This window comes from Odocoileus virginianus, chromosome 2 (assembly GCF_023699985.2).
Source record: "Odocoileus virginianus isolate 20LAN1187 ecotype Illinois chromosome 2, Ovbor_1.2, whole genome shotgun sequence".
Classification (NCBI taxonomy): Eukaryota; Metazoa; Chordata; class Mammalia; order Artiodactyla; family Cervidae; genus Odocoileus; species Odocoileus virginianus.
This window is the reverse complement of record NC_069675.1, coordinates 27,703,979-27,719,054: the sequence shown is the minus strand read 5'-3', so window position 1 is coordinate 27,719,054 and position 15,076 is coordinate 27,703,979. Positions and strand designations below refer to the sequence as shown.

General features: G+C 37.8%; 2 protein-coding genes, 1 long non-coding RNA gene and 1 pseudogene across 4 annotated transcripts in view; 2 read left to right on the top strand and 2 right to left on the bottom strand.

Moving 5' to 3' along the window:
* Window positions 1-6,845, top strand: part of PIGF (phosphatidylinositol glycan anchor biosynthesis class F) — a 30,074-nt gene extending 23,229 nt beyond the window's left edge. Inside the window, exon 6 of one of the 2 annotated variants that reach the window (XM_020876163.2) lies at window positions 6,540-6,845. In XM_020876163.2, the coding sequence (XP_020731822.2) occupies window positions 6,540-6,653 (114 nt within the window). In that variant the 3' untranslated portion in view covers window positions 6,654-6,845. Of the gene's footprint in view, window positions 1-15; window positions 5,545-6,539 lie in introns of those variants that run through there. The other variant, XM_020876165.2, reaches the window with a different exon arrangement.
* RHOQ (ras homolog family member Q) overlaps window positions 3,932-15,076 on the bottom strand; it is a 40,180-nt gene continuing 29,035 nt past the window's right edge. Inside the window, exons 3-5 of the mRNA XM_020876169.2 lie at window positions 11,713-11,877; window positions 11,308-11,403; window positions 3,932-7,205 (exon numbers count right to left, since the gene is read on the bottom strand). Coding sequence (XP_020731828.1) covers window positions 7,050-7,205; window positions 11,308-11,403; window positions 11,713-11,877 — 417 coding nt within the window. The 3' untranslated portion in view covers window positions 3,932-7,049. The remainder of the gene's footprint in view (window positions 7,206-11,307; window positions 11,404-11,712; window positions 11,878-15,076) is intronic.
* Window positions 9,632-13,831, top strand: LOC139038681 (uncharacterized). Its single transcript, XR_011491739.1, has 2 exons — window positions 9,632-11,224; window positions 13,555-13,831. It is a non-coding gene; the product is annotated as an uncharacterized lncRNA (long non-coding RNA).
* Window positions 12,542-12,709, bottom strand: LOC139031786 (U4 spliceosomal RNA; annotated as a pseudogene).

Here is a 15,076-nt window from a genome sequence, read left to right as displayed (position 1 = left end):
TATCTGACATTTCAGATGGCAGCAGAGGGAAAACGCAGTATCTCTGTTTATGGACGAGGCGTGGGGCTTGGCCGTGTCACTCAAGTAACTTAATCCTGGTAACCACAGTGCAAGGCCGGGTTCATCCTCATTTCTACACATAGGAGAGCCAAGCCTGAGGAGGGGAGTATGCATCTTGTTCAGCATTTCTTGACTGATTAGAGGAAGACTCAGAATCTAGCGCTCCAGGACACCATGCTTCTTTTTATCCCTGTTCTTTAACAATGGCCATGGCTTAGATTTTTTGAAAAAGGTCGAGTAGTTATTATATTCTATTTCTTTCCCCACACAAGAATCTCATTTAAATGCCACAGCCACTCAGTTGAGTGTATGTTAGACCAAAAAATTTAATGTATTTGTAGAGTATTTGAAGCTAATACATGAGGATTTTATACCTAGTAAACCAAGAAATACCTTTAAATTCTGAACTTCCAGTGCTACTATCTCCAAAATGGAATTGAACGCAAAATCAAATCTCTTCTGAGTATATTTGTTTCTTATAAAGTTTAAAAGCGAAATGGATGGAGATTGTCTTTAAAACAATTTAAAATTGTTAAATATTTGTACTTATTCCCATCAGATACCAGATAAATGAGGCATTGTTATATTTAAAAATTATTTTTTGTTTTCTCTGGTTTTATCAGATTTAAAAATGAGTATCTGTGAGACATATATTCATTATTAAAAGTCACAGGTGCCACAGATAATACTTTAATAAATTGATGCTGGAGATCATTAGGAAAATTAAATGAATCACAGCAAATAATAGTAGAGAAAGAGATGAAGCCAAGATTATGGATTTAATTATTGAAAGAGTGCATATTTTTAGGTTAATTGGTGTTGTTACTAAAGGTCTTACACAGTCTTTTAGACAAACCAAAATAAAATATTAATTTATATGAATGTGAGTTACATACTTCAAGCATGGGAAAAATACTAGTATTTAACTGATAGAAAGTGGTTTGGGATTTAAAAGGTGGGTTCATTGTAGGGCAATGATACTGAAGATGATATGCTAGTAGGACTTTCATGTGATAGAGAAGAATGCTGGCTAAGGTAAAACTCATTTGCATGGTCCTGGCAGGGACCTTATATCATCACTTTGACAAGAAGTTCCAGCCTGGAGACTGTGGCCCTCTCCACAAATAGCTCTTCCTAAATCTGTGTTCTTAGTCACAGGAGAGTGGTAGATATACATGGCTCAGGGCAGAGTTACAACCAACTCTGAACCAACCAACTCTGAGTTACAACCAACCAGAGAAACGTACCCAGATGAGTAGATTCATCTGTTCGTGTATTCTCACACCAGACAGTAGCATCTACTTTAAGGACATCTGGAAAAACACATCATTTAAAATGAAATTCAGAGGAAAATATAAATGATCATTTAAAACCAGATGAAGTTTGAAAGTAAGTAGGTTTTGAAAGATCAATTCTATCAGTCATGCAAATGTAAATCTATGGTAAGCATGATAAACAAAACATATTACAAAGTAGTTTGTGTGAAATTTAGAATTGCCTGGGTTTTATCTTTGTTTTTTATGAGTCAGTAATCCTAATGGTTGTGAGTTGTTCTAAGTGTTTCTAGGTTTTCTGATCTGCAGATAAGTCAGTTTTCCCTTGAGATCTCTCATATCACATACCTCTCCAAAAATTATATTGCAACACATTTTTTAAAGTTTGTGTTATTAAAATTTATCTAAAAAATAATCTTAGTTTGCCCCTTAATTGCTTGGTTTATAGTAGGGGCTCTCAATACATAATTTTGAATGAATAGAGCCATTCAAATGGAGACTCTTAAAAATGATAGAAATGGTGTAGTTTTTTAGAAATACTTTAAAAAATAACTTTAGATGGTGCATTTGAGGAATGATAGGGTTGCAGATTGTAATTACAACTTATTTCACATGTGCCTATTTAAAAATATGAACTGAAAGATTATCAATTATAAATCATTGATTGGTCACTTGTCCTATGTGCCAGACCTATGGTTTAGGTATGACTGTAAGTACCACATAGGACATTACCTCATTTGGTCATTACAGTAACCCTGTGAGGTGCGTTTTACAGTGATCCTCATTTTGCAGATAAGAAACCAAGGCACAGAAAGGTTAGGCGACTTGCCTAGGGTCATAGTTTTGTTAACTTTTTTTTTTAAGTATAGTTGATTTACAATGTTGTGTTACTTCCAGGTGTATAGCAAAGTTATTCAGAATATATATACACACACACATATATACACATAGAGAATACTATACTCTACTACTTATAACATGCTTTCAAACTCTATATATTAGTACATTTTCCTTTCCTAAAATGTAAAGCAGAGTTTTATAGCAGTGCCTGATCAGAAGAATGTAGTGTGGTCTTGGGGTGGAAATAAGCTTATGTAATTTTGAAGTGTCTTTCAAGCAGCAATAATAGTGATTTTTCTAACAGAAAAACACATATCTGTATTATTTTTAAAGTTTTTTAAAGCTTATTAGGGTGAAATTGTTTTCTTTCTAAGAGAAAAATAACCTATTGCTAGTACCATGTACTAAGATCCTATGTATCAGGCCTTTGTTAATGCTGATTATTTTAAGCGAACACTGACTTTTCAAGTGCTGAGACACATAAGGAATTATTTGATTTTGAGCAAAGATAATAGTAGTACTCTAAAGCAAGGTACTTTCTTCACATGATGTAGCTACTCATTTTTTTAGTTTTTCTTTTTGACAGAAACTATTGTAATTTTACCCAATTGCACTATATTATCTTTTGTTATGCGATAGAAAGTTTTCTTTTATTTAGTGATTTAAAAAAATTTTTACATTTATAAAAAATTGGATAAAAAGATGGTCTTTTGGTGATAAACACTTGTGACATTTACATGAATGTCTTTGAGTTTTCTATTTTCCTTAAACAAAACAAGATAATTATATAGCTCCATCTCAGATGACCATCATTTGGAGACATGTTTATAGCAACAGAGTTGAATTGTCTGTTCAATAGATACCGTGTGTGTGTGTTTAATCCTGTTTGTAGTATGAGGAAGGATAAACAGAAACATCTCCATATGTGAGATGATACTTTTAAATGGAAAACTTCAAAGTCTATTTATGGAAATACGTGACAAATCTAGGCTTGTTTGACAATTCAGTATGATCTGTTGCCACAGGATAGTTTTTAAATTGTTTTAAAGCAGTTACAAGAAGGTTAGTAGCAAACCGTTTGAGGAAAGGTTGTTTGTTGGCAGCCTCCCGCCCCTCCCCGACCTCAACTCCCTCCAATAGTCTCTGTGCCATCCCCTATTCTCGGTTTATAAAAATCAGGAAAGTTTGCCCTTATATAAAGAAAATTGCTTGTTAAAAATGACTGTGTAACAGATAAGGATTACTTACTTAAGGACAATCAAGCAGGAGAGTGTGACCTGTCACTAGCAAACAGTGTCTAGTCCAACATTCTGATTTGTTGATGGCATGGATTCCTTGAGATGTTGAATAGCAAGTGTTTCAAACTTTAACCCCTCTTTAGGCAAAACTTTTAAACTTTTTAATATTTACTTCATTTCTGGCATTCCACTGGAGGTGAGGTATGGCAGCTATTTGAAGAATGTGTGTGTAAATGTATCTTTGTGTTTGGAAACAAAGAGCCACACTGAAATTACAAAGTGATTAAAATAGAATTTAGTAACCCAAATTGGAATCTGGCTGGATTCATGAGGGATTATGATTCTCCCTACACTTTGACAATGCGCTCTTTACCAAAGTGCACGTGCTCACAATTGGCTGATGATGCATAAGCTCACAGCGATGAGAAACACAGGAAAATCGAGTGTTAGTCCAAATGTTTACATAGAGTGTTAAATAAAAACTACTAAGGTAAGAAGTTCAATACTTTACATAGGTAGTAAACTATGCATATTATTTTATTTGTAACCCCATGTGTTGAGATGGGACACTGTTAAAGTAACAATCACTTAAAAAGCAACAACCAACAAACGAGTATTCAATTTGGTACGTAAACTGAATAATTAAAATCAAATGGAAGCAATGCCTAAAGTAACTAAGATAGTTCACAATAAAAACCATTAGTTCAGGCTCTACTTATTGGAAATATGATAATTCAACATAGGCTAACCTAAAATGTACCTTTAGAGATTGAATAAGGATATAAGCAAAATATTAAATAAGATGTCGGGAAGTCCCTAAAACTATGTTTAAGGACTTCAAACTGATTACTTACATGCAAAAAAACTTAACTAAGTTTGAGTTCATTCATACATGATCTTATTTGAAGCACTGTATTTTCATTCACTAGCAAAATTCATGTCAGTAAGATATTTTTGAAGTATTTTATTTTCCAGATATTTCACTATGTTGTTCCAGTGATTAGCCTGAATTTCTGTGGAAACCTAAGTTTTAAATGAAGACATGCTTCTGAAAATAAGGCAACTTTTCTATCATCTGTTTATAAACAGAAAAAAAGAAATCTTTGGTTTTAGTTAAAGTGGCTGAAAGGGTTTTGCAAACAAAAAAAAAGAGAGAGAGAGATACTAAAGAACCAAAGCAATGAAAAGGCTCTTCATAAGCAATGGGGAACTCCAAACCCCATCAAGGTCAGCAGAGTACCTAAGGCACCTCAGGTTCCGATGATACAATCATCTTTGCTTAGAGTTCTAGTAATCTATATACAGGATTTTTACCATCTTAAGAACATGAAGCCGAAAAGGTAATGTCCAACAGTGATTACTGTAAGAAAGAAGAAAATCATAGCAGTTGATAGGAAGAGATATTAGAATCCATATTTAAAAGATGAGAAAAATGAGGCCCAGTCAAGAAACAGATGACACTAGAGTTTGTGTTTCTAGATTCCTAGTCCATTTCTCTTAGGGCAGGGCAAATTCTAGATTTTAACTTTATTGGCTAGGAAACCAAGTGTGAAGAGTTTCAGATATGTGAACTGAGGAAGAAAAAATTTCCCATCAAATCCCCAAAGGCAAGCTGGAAATAAATATATAATACTTACTGTCTTAATTCCTTTATATCATGTGTTGGACAACTTGGCTAATATACTAATTGAGTTATACAATTCTTTCAGTTCTATCTAAAAATAGCAGACCAAAATTAAATGAGAAAGTTACATCAGATTCCATTTGAGCATACATAAGGCCATGATACTTAACACGAACCACTGCTTCTTGGGAAAAAGAAGATATCCACTGTCCAGTTCAGGAGAGAAAACTCCTGACCAGTTATCCAGTAGATTCTCTACTCTTCAATGGGGAATATGATGCTTATATTTTTAAAAAAACCTCTACAAAGCTCACATACAAGACAATACATCCTAGATTTGTGACTGCTATGAGCATTTAAGGCTGTCATTTTCAAGTATAAAAGTTTAGTGTTCCATTACCCAATCTGTGCAATAGACATAGCTATAAGCTCAAATCATGGAAATTAACAGAAGCTCACCAAAGACATAAATCATAATTTAGGCAACAGCAAGTTTAAATGTAGGAAAGGCTGGGGGGGAAATTATGTGTTAGATTATGCTTCTCTGAACTGCATCAGTTGTTCACACTGAATCTTTGCCTAACACACTGTTGCATGGCATTTGGACTAAGGTAGATCAACAGCAGACCAAACAAGGAAGCTTAATTAGGTAACAGAACTATCATTAAGATGGTTCACCTCTAACACAGTTATACGGCCTGTTTCCCTAGAGAAAAATTAGAAATGGCTCCAGTATACCAAATGAGCTTCACAGATAAACATGAAAAAAAATTTTTTTAAAAGCAGGACCTTTCACCTTAGGACCACCATGCACTGCTCACGGATGATCAATAAATCAATATTATTTACTTCTGGCTAGAGGTAATATTGTGAAATGTAACATGACTGGAGAAAAATGGGTATTTGGAAGCCAGCACGTCATTTAACTTATACTGTAGGTAGATGTGTACGTTAAGTTGTAGTTCTGTAACTTCTACTGTGGTTTCAACATCTATGTCTGAAAGGTGACATCAGTTTTATTATGAAAGCAGCTGCTTTGTTATAAATTCCATGTAACATGCTTGAATTCTAGGTCATTTGTCTTTACATGATTTAAAGTTTCTTGTGGTTTGGTCAGCATACACACTTTTTGTCTCATTTGATATACAAGCCAATGTGGAAATTAAAAACCTACCAACTAGTTCAGAGAGCTGAGTTGAGTCCAGGATTATGACAAAGTCTGACCCAAAGTTTTTAATCTGTAATCTCAGCATGTATCTCATGCAGTCTGGGGAGCATCAAACTAAGTCTACAATCGCCAGAAGCCTTGTTACAGTTGAACGCACATTAACTAAAAGGTGTACATTTTTAGTGTTCATGATAAATGCAGTTATGACCTTATTACACTTTTGGCATTCTTTAAGAAAGCACGTTAAGCTTTAATATAGAAATATTTAGGTTACACTTGTGCTCAAGTAATAATAAAACATTTGTTCTTTTTGATCTCATACATTCTCTCCTCAGGAATGGCCCATCTCCTGCACGCTTGGAGCAACCTTTGGCTACGTGGCTGGCCTTGTTATTTCACCACTCTGGATATACTGGAATAGAAAGAAACTCACATACAAGAACAATTAATTGGAGCAAAGGGAGAAGAGATTTCTTTGTGCAGATTCCATAAAGACTGTGCAGAGATGTATATGGTCTAAGCCAGGCAGTTCCACTTAACAGCACTGTTTTTTACTGTTACATGATGTGATTGTAGCTTTTTAAACTATGAAACCCCTGAGAGATTGTACCTTCTAGTTGAAATAAAGTATTTATAATAGATTGTGGCTTCAGATGCTGTTTGCTGCTTCTTGGACCTTTAAGAAACATTCTTAATGAACTTTTATAGAATTCTGAGGACAGGGTTGGTTTTTTTTTCCTTTCAAGTTTTAAACTGCTTCATTATAAGAAGTCTGGGTACAGCTGTAGCATTTCATATGCTTTCTGAGAGAAATGTACAGTTTCCTTGGCCACTGAGGATGTTTCTCACGTAATCAAACAACAGTTTATACATCTTGATCCTATTCTTTTTTTTACTGTGTGTTTCTTTGGAGTTAAAATGGCTATGATAGCCTCATCAAAAACAGTCTTCAATCCCTTCTGTGTTAAAGCTGAACATTCCACATAGCAGCACGCACCTATCTGGGAGGGAGAAAAAAAAAAATCACAAATATATAAAATCTTTTTTTTATAACTGGTACCACACAAACATACCATTATAAGGAAAATCATAAAATGCAAAAAGAATGAAATCATATTTATGATTCCCAAGAGATGGCTAACTGTTAAAATATTAGTATATATCCTTTCAGACTTTCTCTGAAAAATTCTTTCAATCATCAAATGTTTACTGGATACCTATTATATGCCTCTGAAAAGGCAAAGCACCCCACTCCAGTACTCTTGCCTGGAAAATCCCACGGATGGAGGAGCCTGGTAGGCTGCAGTTCATGGGGTCTCTAAGAGTCGGACATGACTGACAACTTCACTTTCACTTTTCACTTTCATGCATTGGAGAAGGAAATGGCAACCCACTCCAGTGTGCTTGCCTGGAGAATCCCAGGAACGGAGGAGCCTGGTAGGCTACTGTCCATGGGGTCGCAGAGTCAGACACAACTGAAGTGACTTAGCAGCAGCAGCATTATATGCCTGGCACTGTTTTTAGGTGCTGGGAATCACGCCTATGAACTGAGCAAAAGAGCAAAACCCCTGCTGTGTGATGCTTACATTTGCTTAAGTTCCACTGGGGGAGGAACACAGGAATATAGGGGAGATGGTGGCACATGCTATGGGTTAAAAAAAAGGGAGGGAGAGGGTGCAGATGACAGTGGTGGTGATGGTCAGTGAAAGCTGCTCAACAAGGTAAAGTCTGAGCAGTGAGGGATACCTGCTGGCAGGGTTTCCAGGCATACAGAGCCACAGACGTAAAGATCCCTGATGCAGGAACATGCTTGGAACATTCAGGGAGCAGGACAGAAGCCAGAGTGGCAGGGGAGAGGGTGAGCAGGGGCAGTGGCAAGAGATGAAGTCAGTGAGGTAGCCTCAAGATAGTGACTTCGAGTAAGGACTTTGGCTTCTACTCTGAGAGGGGCCCCATCCATCCATCCATCCATCCATCCATCCATCTATACATTCATCTAAAACTTACAGAGCACTGATTTGCCAATCAGAGGAAGGAATTTGTTCCTTCCTACAATAAGAACAAAATTAAGTCCCTATGCAACTCTCAATGAAATGTATTTTAGAGGAAGAAGACCATGGATTAATAAATAGAGAGGCAGAAGTGGTTTGGAGAAAAATGGGGAAGGAGATAGGGAGTGGAGACAGCTCAGGCAAGATCGCATTGAGAGAGTGATATTGGAGCAGAGATCTAAAAGGAAGTGCTTTCCTAGTAGCTCAGCTGGTAAAGAATCTACCTGCAATGTGGGAGACCTGGGTTTGATCCCTGGGTTGGGAAGATCCCCTGGAGAAGGGAACGGCTACCCACTCCAGTATTGTGGCCTGAAGAATTCCACGGACTGTATAGTCCATGGGGATAGGGAGGGGGACAGGTCAGGCAAGATCTCATTGAGAGAGTGATATTGGATTAGATATCTAAAAGGAAAGGATGAACAATGTCTACATCAAGAAGACTCCCAGGCAGAGGAAGCAGTGAAAGGGCAAAGGCCTGGAGGCAGAAAACGGAAGCAGCATGGAGGCCGTGTGTCTGGAGCACAATGAATGAGGCAGAGGTGGCTGGGCCCGGATGCCACAGTGGGGCTTTTATTTATTCAAAGTCAGCTGGGGAGTCACTGGAGGACTGTGCACAGAGCAGTGAGCTAATGGAGCTTCTATTTTTAAAGACTCAATGGCTGCTGTGTTGAGAACAGGTTGACAGACACAGACAGAAGCAGAAGGGTGAGTGAGAAGCTGTTCCAGTTAATCCAGGCAGAGAGGGAAGGAGCCTGGACCAGGCTGCCAAAGGAGGGGACAGTGAGGAACATAGGTATTCTGGATATATTCCAGAGGAAAAAAAAAACAAAACAGGTTTTGCTGAAGGGTTCACTGTATGGTATGAGAGGAAGAACAAGGTCAAGTGTGACTTCAAGGTTTTTAACCTGAGTAACTGGGAAGACAAGCCTGGAGGATAAAATTGGGAATTCTGTATTTGAAGCGTTATTTTTGAGATGCTTACCACCTGGATGGACTTGTTGGAGAAAAAGTTGGACTACCAAGTCTAGAAATCCAGGCTGCAGATGGGAATTTGGGAAGCTCAGTAGTAGATTGTTCAAGCCACAAAACTGATAGAAGCTCAATAGTCCTAAAGGACTGAGTGTGGATATAGAAGGAAAGACATCCAAGAAGCTGAGGGCAGATCCCTGGACTCTCCAACATTCAGAGACAGGGAAACGAGGAGAAGGAGAAGAGGCCGAGAGAGCAGAAAGCCCAAGAGAGGGCGTTCAAGGAAGCCAAGTCAAAGTGTTTCAAGAAGGGACCAATTGTGCCAAATGCTGCTGACAGGTCTAAAAATGGGGTCATAGTGTTTTGCAACCATTTTTTCCCCTTAAACTATATAATAAGCATGAACATTGTAATAGGTATATTAGTATAAAATTTTAATAGGTGCAGGATTTTTTGGTTTTTGCTGTTACAAACAATGCAGCAACTTTATGGCCATCTCTTTAAAAGCACATCCTGTATAATTTTTTTAGGATACACTCCTACCTACAGAATTGCTTGATCAAAAGCGTTCATGACTTTAAGGCTTTTGCATGTTGTTGGGGCTGCTTTTACTCAATGACCAATAGAACAACAGAGTTCCTACTTCCTCACCCCACTGTGTGTTAGTCGTTCAGTCGTGTCTGACTCTTTGCAACCCCACGGACTGTAGCCCACCAGGCTCCTGTCCGTCGAGTTCTCTAGGCAAGAATACTGGTGTGGGTTGCCATTTCCTTCTCCAGGCAATCTTCCCAACCCAGGAGTTCAGCCCAGGTCTCCCTCATTGCAGGCAGATTCTTTACCATCTGAGCCACCAGGGAAGCCCTGTCCTGCTGGGACAGTGTTTTTGCCAGTTTTATATGGAAATTGAACTTACAGTTGACCACTAAGGAGTATGAACGTGTTTCTTATCTTTGATGGCAATCTGCATTTTTTAAGGAATCTGAGTCCCTTTTCCTATTGGAGTGTATAAATATATATATATAGATAGATAGATAGATAGATAGAGAGAGAGAATTCCCAACTTATGTATACCTGTCTTTTTCTGATTAATCCATATGCAATGGGGCTCCTGAACACTAAGGATATTAACCCATTTTTCTGCCATAAATGTCAAGTTTGTTAAATGACTTTTAATTTTATTTCTGGCATTTTGATGTATTAAGTTTTTATGTAGTTAAATCATCAGTGTTTTCATTTATGACTTTTACCTTTATGACATTTAGAAATTCCTTCTCTCCGAAGATGACAGAATTTAGTACTTGGAATTTCTAAAGTGACTTGTTAGTGAAACTATTTCTCTTTTGCTTTAGGAAACACTATCCTCCAAAAAGTTGCTTTTCTGCCTCTTGATAGTGTTTTTAAAAAGACCTTGTTAGATTCCATTTCCACAAAAGTCCTATTAAAGTCATAACATCTAAAAATAGAATCCAATAACGTTAGGGCCAAATGGAGAAAAAAGTATGCCTTTCTTTGGGGATAGGAAGACTAAGTTAGGAGGCATTTTGTGCATCAGAGTTATATTTTTAGAATGATAATATTTTCTACCTTTCATAAAAAGATTGCAACACATTTCCTCTCCTACCTAGCCATAATTTTTTGTTTTTTAACTGCAGGTTTAAATTGCCCTCCAGTTGCACTCCACTGCCTACTCCATGAGTCTTCAGTGAAGACAGGACCTGATTAAGAAGCCCTCCTTTCTGACACCTCTTTCTATACATGACTTATTAGGAGAATATTGTAGGCAGTGTAGCACAGGTTTGAAGGCTGGAGTCAGGTCTTTACTGAACTCAACTCTGCCATTTATTACCTGCAGGACCTTACAAGCTACCTGACAAGTTATCTGACATTGCCATGCCTCTGTTTTCTCCTTCAGAGCAACTGGTCAATTGACCTCACCAAGCTGATGCAACAATTAAATGATCGAAGGCATGTAACACACTCAGCACAGAGCCTGGCATATGGTAAGTGCACAATAAATATTTGCTTCTATTACTACCTTAGCTTCATTTACATTTATTTTTAAATTCCATAAAGGTTGCATTACCTCTTTTGCTAGTTTCTGTCCTTGCTCCACACATATAGGTTTTTCCTTCATATCATTCAGTCTTGCTAAAGTTTTGGGGTCATCTCGGAGATCAATCTAGTTAAGAAAAGTTGATAACATCCCATAATAGCGTCAGTCTTTAAAGATAAAACATGTAGTACCATTTAACCCCCACATATAAAAAAAAAAGATTACAAAGGAACTTGATTTTTAAAATGGACTAATATAGTGACTGCTTTCTTTTGACACTACCTTTCCCAAAAGTGTGACAGAATCTATTATAACTAACAACTGAGATTAAACATGTATCTCATTTGCTAAACCTTGGGGCCATCATCTAAGAGCAACATCACGAGGCAGGCCAGAAAGGTTATTCTTAAACAGGTAAAATCAAAGCATACATACCTGAGTTCCTATTAATAAAAAGGGTACATTTGGCGCATATTCTTTAAGTTCTGGTACCCACTCCTCTTTCACGTTTTGAAATGAGGCTGGATTCACCACAGAGAAGCATATAAGGAAGACATCAGTCATTGGGTAAGATAAAGGCCTCAGACGATCATAGTCTTCCTAAGGAAGAAAGAAAAACCTCATTATTTCCATCACTGTGAATTTACTAATAAATATGTACATTAGATTAGATGGTCAAAAAAGCATGGTCAGGACTATTCCACAAATGAAACGTATGGCATTCTACATCAAACAGCATAATTCCATTCATTTTTGCTGTTCTTCTTTTGGAAGTTCTGAACACCAGGGGGGTAAAAACATGACGATATCATTAACAACTATAGGCAAACTTTGAGAAAATACACTGTTATGACCACAGTTCTCACTGGAAGCATCTTTAACTGGAAAGTTTGCACACAGAATTGATTGTGGCTAAATATCTAGGTATAGTCATGTATAATAACTAATATTATATACTGAATGTTACTATGTAAACATACCAACTCTCTCATGTTACTTATTTAATCCTTGTAACAACTACATGACAACTACAACCACTCTCTCTGTGTTGCATTTGTGTAAACTGAGGCGCCCAAGTTAAATGACTTGTGTAAGGAAGCATAATAAGCAAGTAAAGGAAATGGGATTCAAATACTGGCAGCTTCACTCTAGAATCCATGCCTTAACCACTATACATCTTCACTGAGACCTTAAGTCTTTGTTTTCCCTGTTAATATAGTTTTCTTAATTGTGTGTATGTTACATGTGCATGTTTGTGTGAAAAATTAAAGATAGAAACATATGGAATAAATCTACAAAATCCTTCTTACTCCCCAGTTTCCATTCCTTTCCTGAACTGTAGATTTTTCAGATGTGTCTTTTCTGTTTCAATTAGCAATAATCGTGCCTTGGATAAACCTCATTGGCTACGATACTGCCACTGCACAAAGCTCAGATGTGTCTTTTCTGTTGTTTTTTGTGCATGCATATGCCTACAGCTGTATGTATTTAAACATCTGTACATAGAAGAGACCATGCAATCCATGTTGTTCTGCACCTTTCAGCATGTCTTGGAGCTGGTGCCAGACTAGAACACATTAGACTGCCATATGATTTTAAACTGAAGTGTAGCTGATTTACAATGTTGTTTTAGTTTCAGGCGTATAACAAAGTGATTCATATATATATATATATAATGAGTATATATGTGTGATTATATATATATGTGCATGTGTGTGTGCTAAGTCACTTCAGTGGTGTCTGACTCTCTGCGACCCAATGGACTGTAGCCTGCCAGACTCCTCTGTCCATGGGATTCTCCAGGCAAGAATACTGGAGTGGGTTGCCATGCGCTCCTCCAGGGGATCTTCCTGACACATATATATAATCTATTCTTTTGTAGATTCTTCTCCCTCATAGGTTATTACAATATATGTTGTTGCTGTCCAGTGGCTAAGGCACGTCCGACTCTTGGCAACCCCATGAACTGTAGCATGCCAGGCTCCTCTGACCATGGGATTCCCCAGGCAAGAATACTGGAGTGGGTTGCCATGCCCTCCTCCAGGGGTCTTCCTAACCTAGGGATCGAACCCGCATCTCTTATATCTCCTGCATTGCCAGGTGGGTTCTTTACAACTAGCGCCACCTGGGAAGCACTATTTCCTGCGTTTGCTCCAATTTATGTCCATCGAGTCAGTGATACTATCTAACCATCTCAGTCTCTGCTGCTACCTTCTCCTTTTGCCTTCAACCTTTTGACAGACATACAATTTTAAACTGCTGCTTTATATTCTACAGGAGAGCTGCACTATCAATGGCTGTTTTAACATCTCTCCATCACGAAAGGCAGTGAGTATCCTGTTTGCTTAGGTTATATCCTAGGACACAAAATTCTGCTTGCTTACATTCCAGGGAGTGAGCAGAATCAGGATTCCATTTTTGTCACGGCGAGCCTCTCATCTTGTTTCAAGTAAATTTTATTTTTGGCCTAAGCTGCTACCCCTGTTAAATGACCCTTCACTACTAGAACTGCATGAATGTGGAACTAAAGGCGTATTAAAAATATCTTCCACTCGGAGTTTCAGTGGTAGTATTTCTCTCATGAGACAATTTTCCTTTCATGTCATCTTCTGACATTTTTCTTACTACAGTGTTATACTCAAGCATATTATTATCTCAAACTCTTGACTTCGGAGTTAACCCTTCTGGTTTTTTGCAGTGCTTTCTAAGGGCACATGTGCAGTCTGGGGCCAAGGGTATTGAAAAATTTCTCAGGAGTTGGCTCGGGACAAGACGGGAAATGCCACCCCCAGTGTTCTTGAACATTTGTTTTTAAAAGTGGAGGCTTCTAACTGGTTTCAAAAGCAGAGCTCTAGTGTTAAGAAATTACTAATGATGAGCTCAAGTAGAATGGGTATGAAACATGTTGACACCCCAGTCAGTTACAAAAGGATGATTATAAAAAACATGTTCTAAAAATCAGTTTGAGTCCATTCACGTAGAATGAATAGCTAGTGGGAAGCTGCTATAGAGGGCAAGGAGCTCAGGTCAGGGCTCTGTGATGACCTAGAGCGTGGGATGGGGGTCCAATGCGGAGGGGCTGTGTGTATACATACAGCTGATTCACTGAACAGCAGAAACACAACATTGTAAAGCAACTATACCCCAATAAAAAAACTAGATAAGCAAAAACAAACATCAGTTTGAGTGTTAAATAGTACAATTTGTTGCATTAAGTATACTTTCTGTACTCCACTCCAATTTCAAACTGCATGTTCAGAAGGAGAATTAAAGGGACAGCATCTGATCTTAGCATTCTACCTAGCAGCTGTCTGTTCCTGAGCAAACTTGCCCACAGCATGGTCAGGGAAGGAGGGTGGGGTTCTTGCTACAAATTCTTCCTCCACCATATTTTGAGATCTAGTTTTCACAGAATTAGAAATGAGGATACTATCTCATAGGATTATGAGGAATAAATGAGATAATGCAACTAAAGCACTCAGCAGAGTGCCAGGCACATAAAAAACTCTTTCAATGCTTTAACATAAATTCTTCAATCTCACGGGAAACTGGTTCTCCTATTCTCTGCCATCCACACAGGGTCCCAACAATCCCATATCAGTTCTCGCTCTGCATCTCTCTCTCCAACCACAGGGAAGAAACTCTTCTAGTGAGAAACACAAATTTTCTACCCTGGCATCAAAACACACAAATGAAACTGAAGTCTCTTGAGGACAGTATAATTTTTAGATTACTATAAGAGAAGGGTGTATTATTACTGTACTAATTAGTCATTTGGGGACTCAAGAGCCTTAAGACT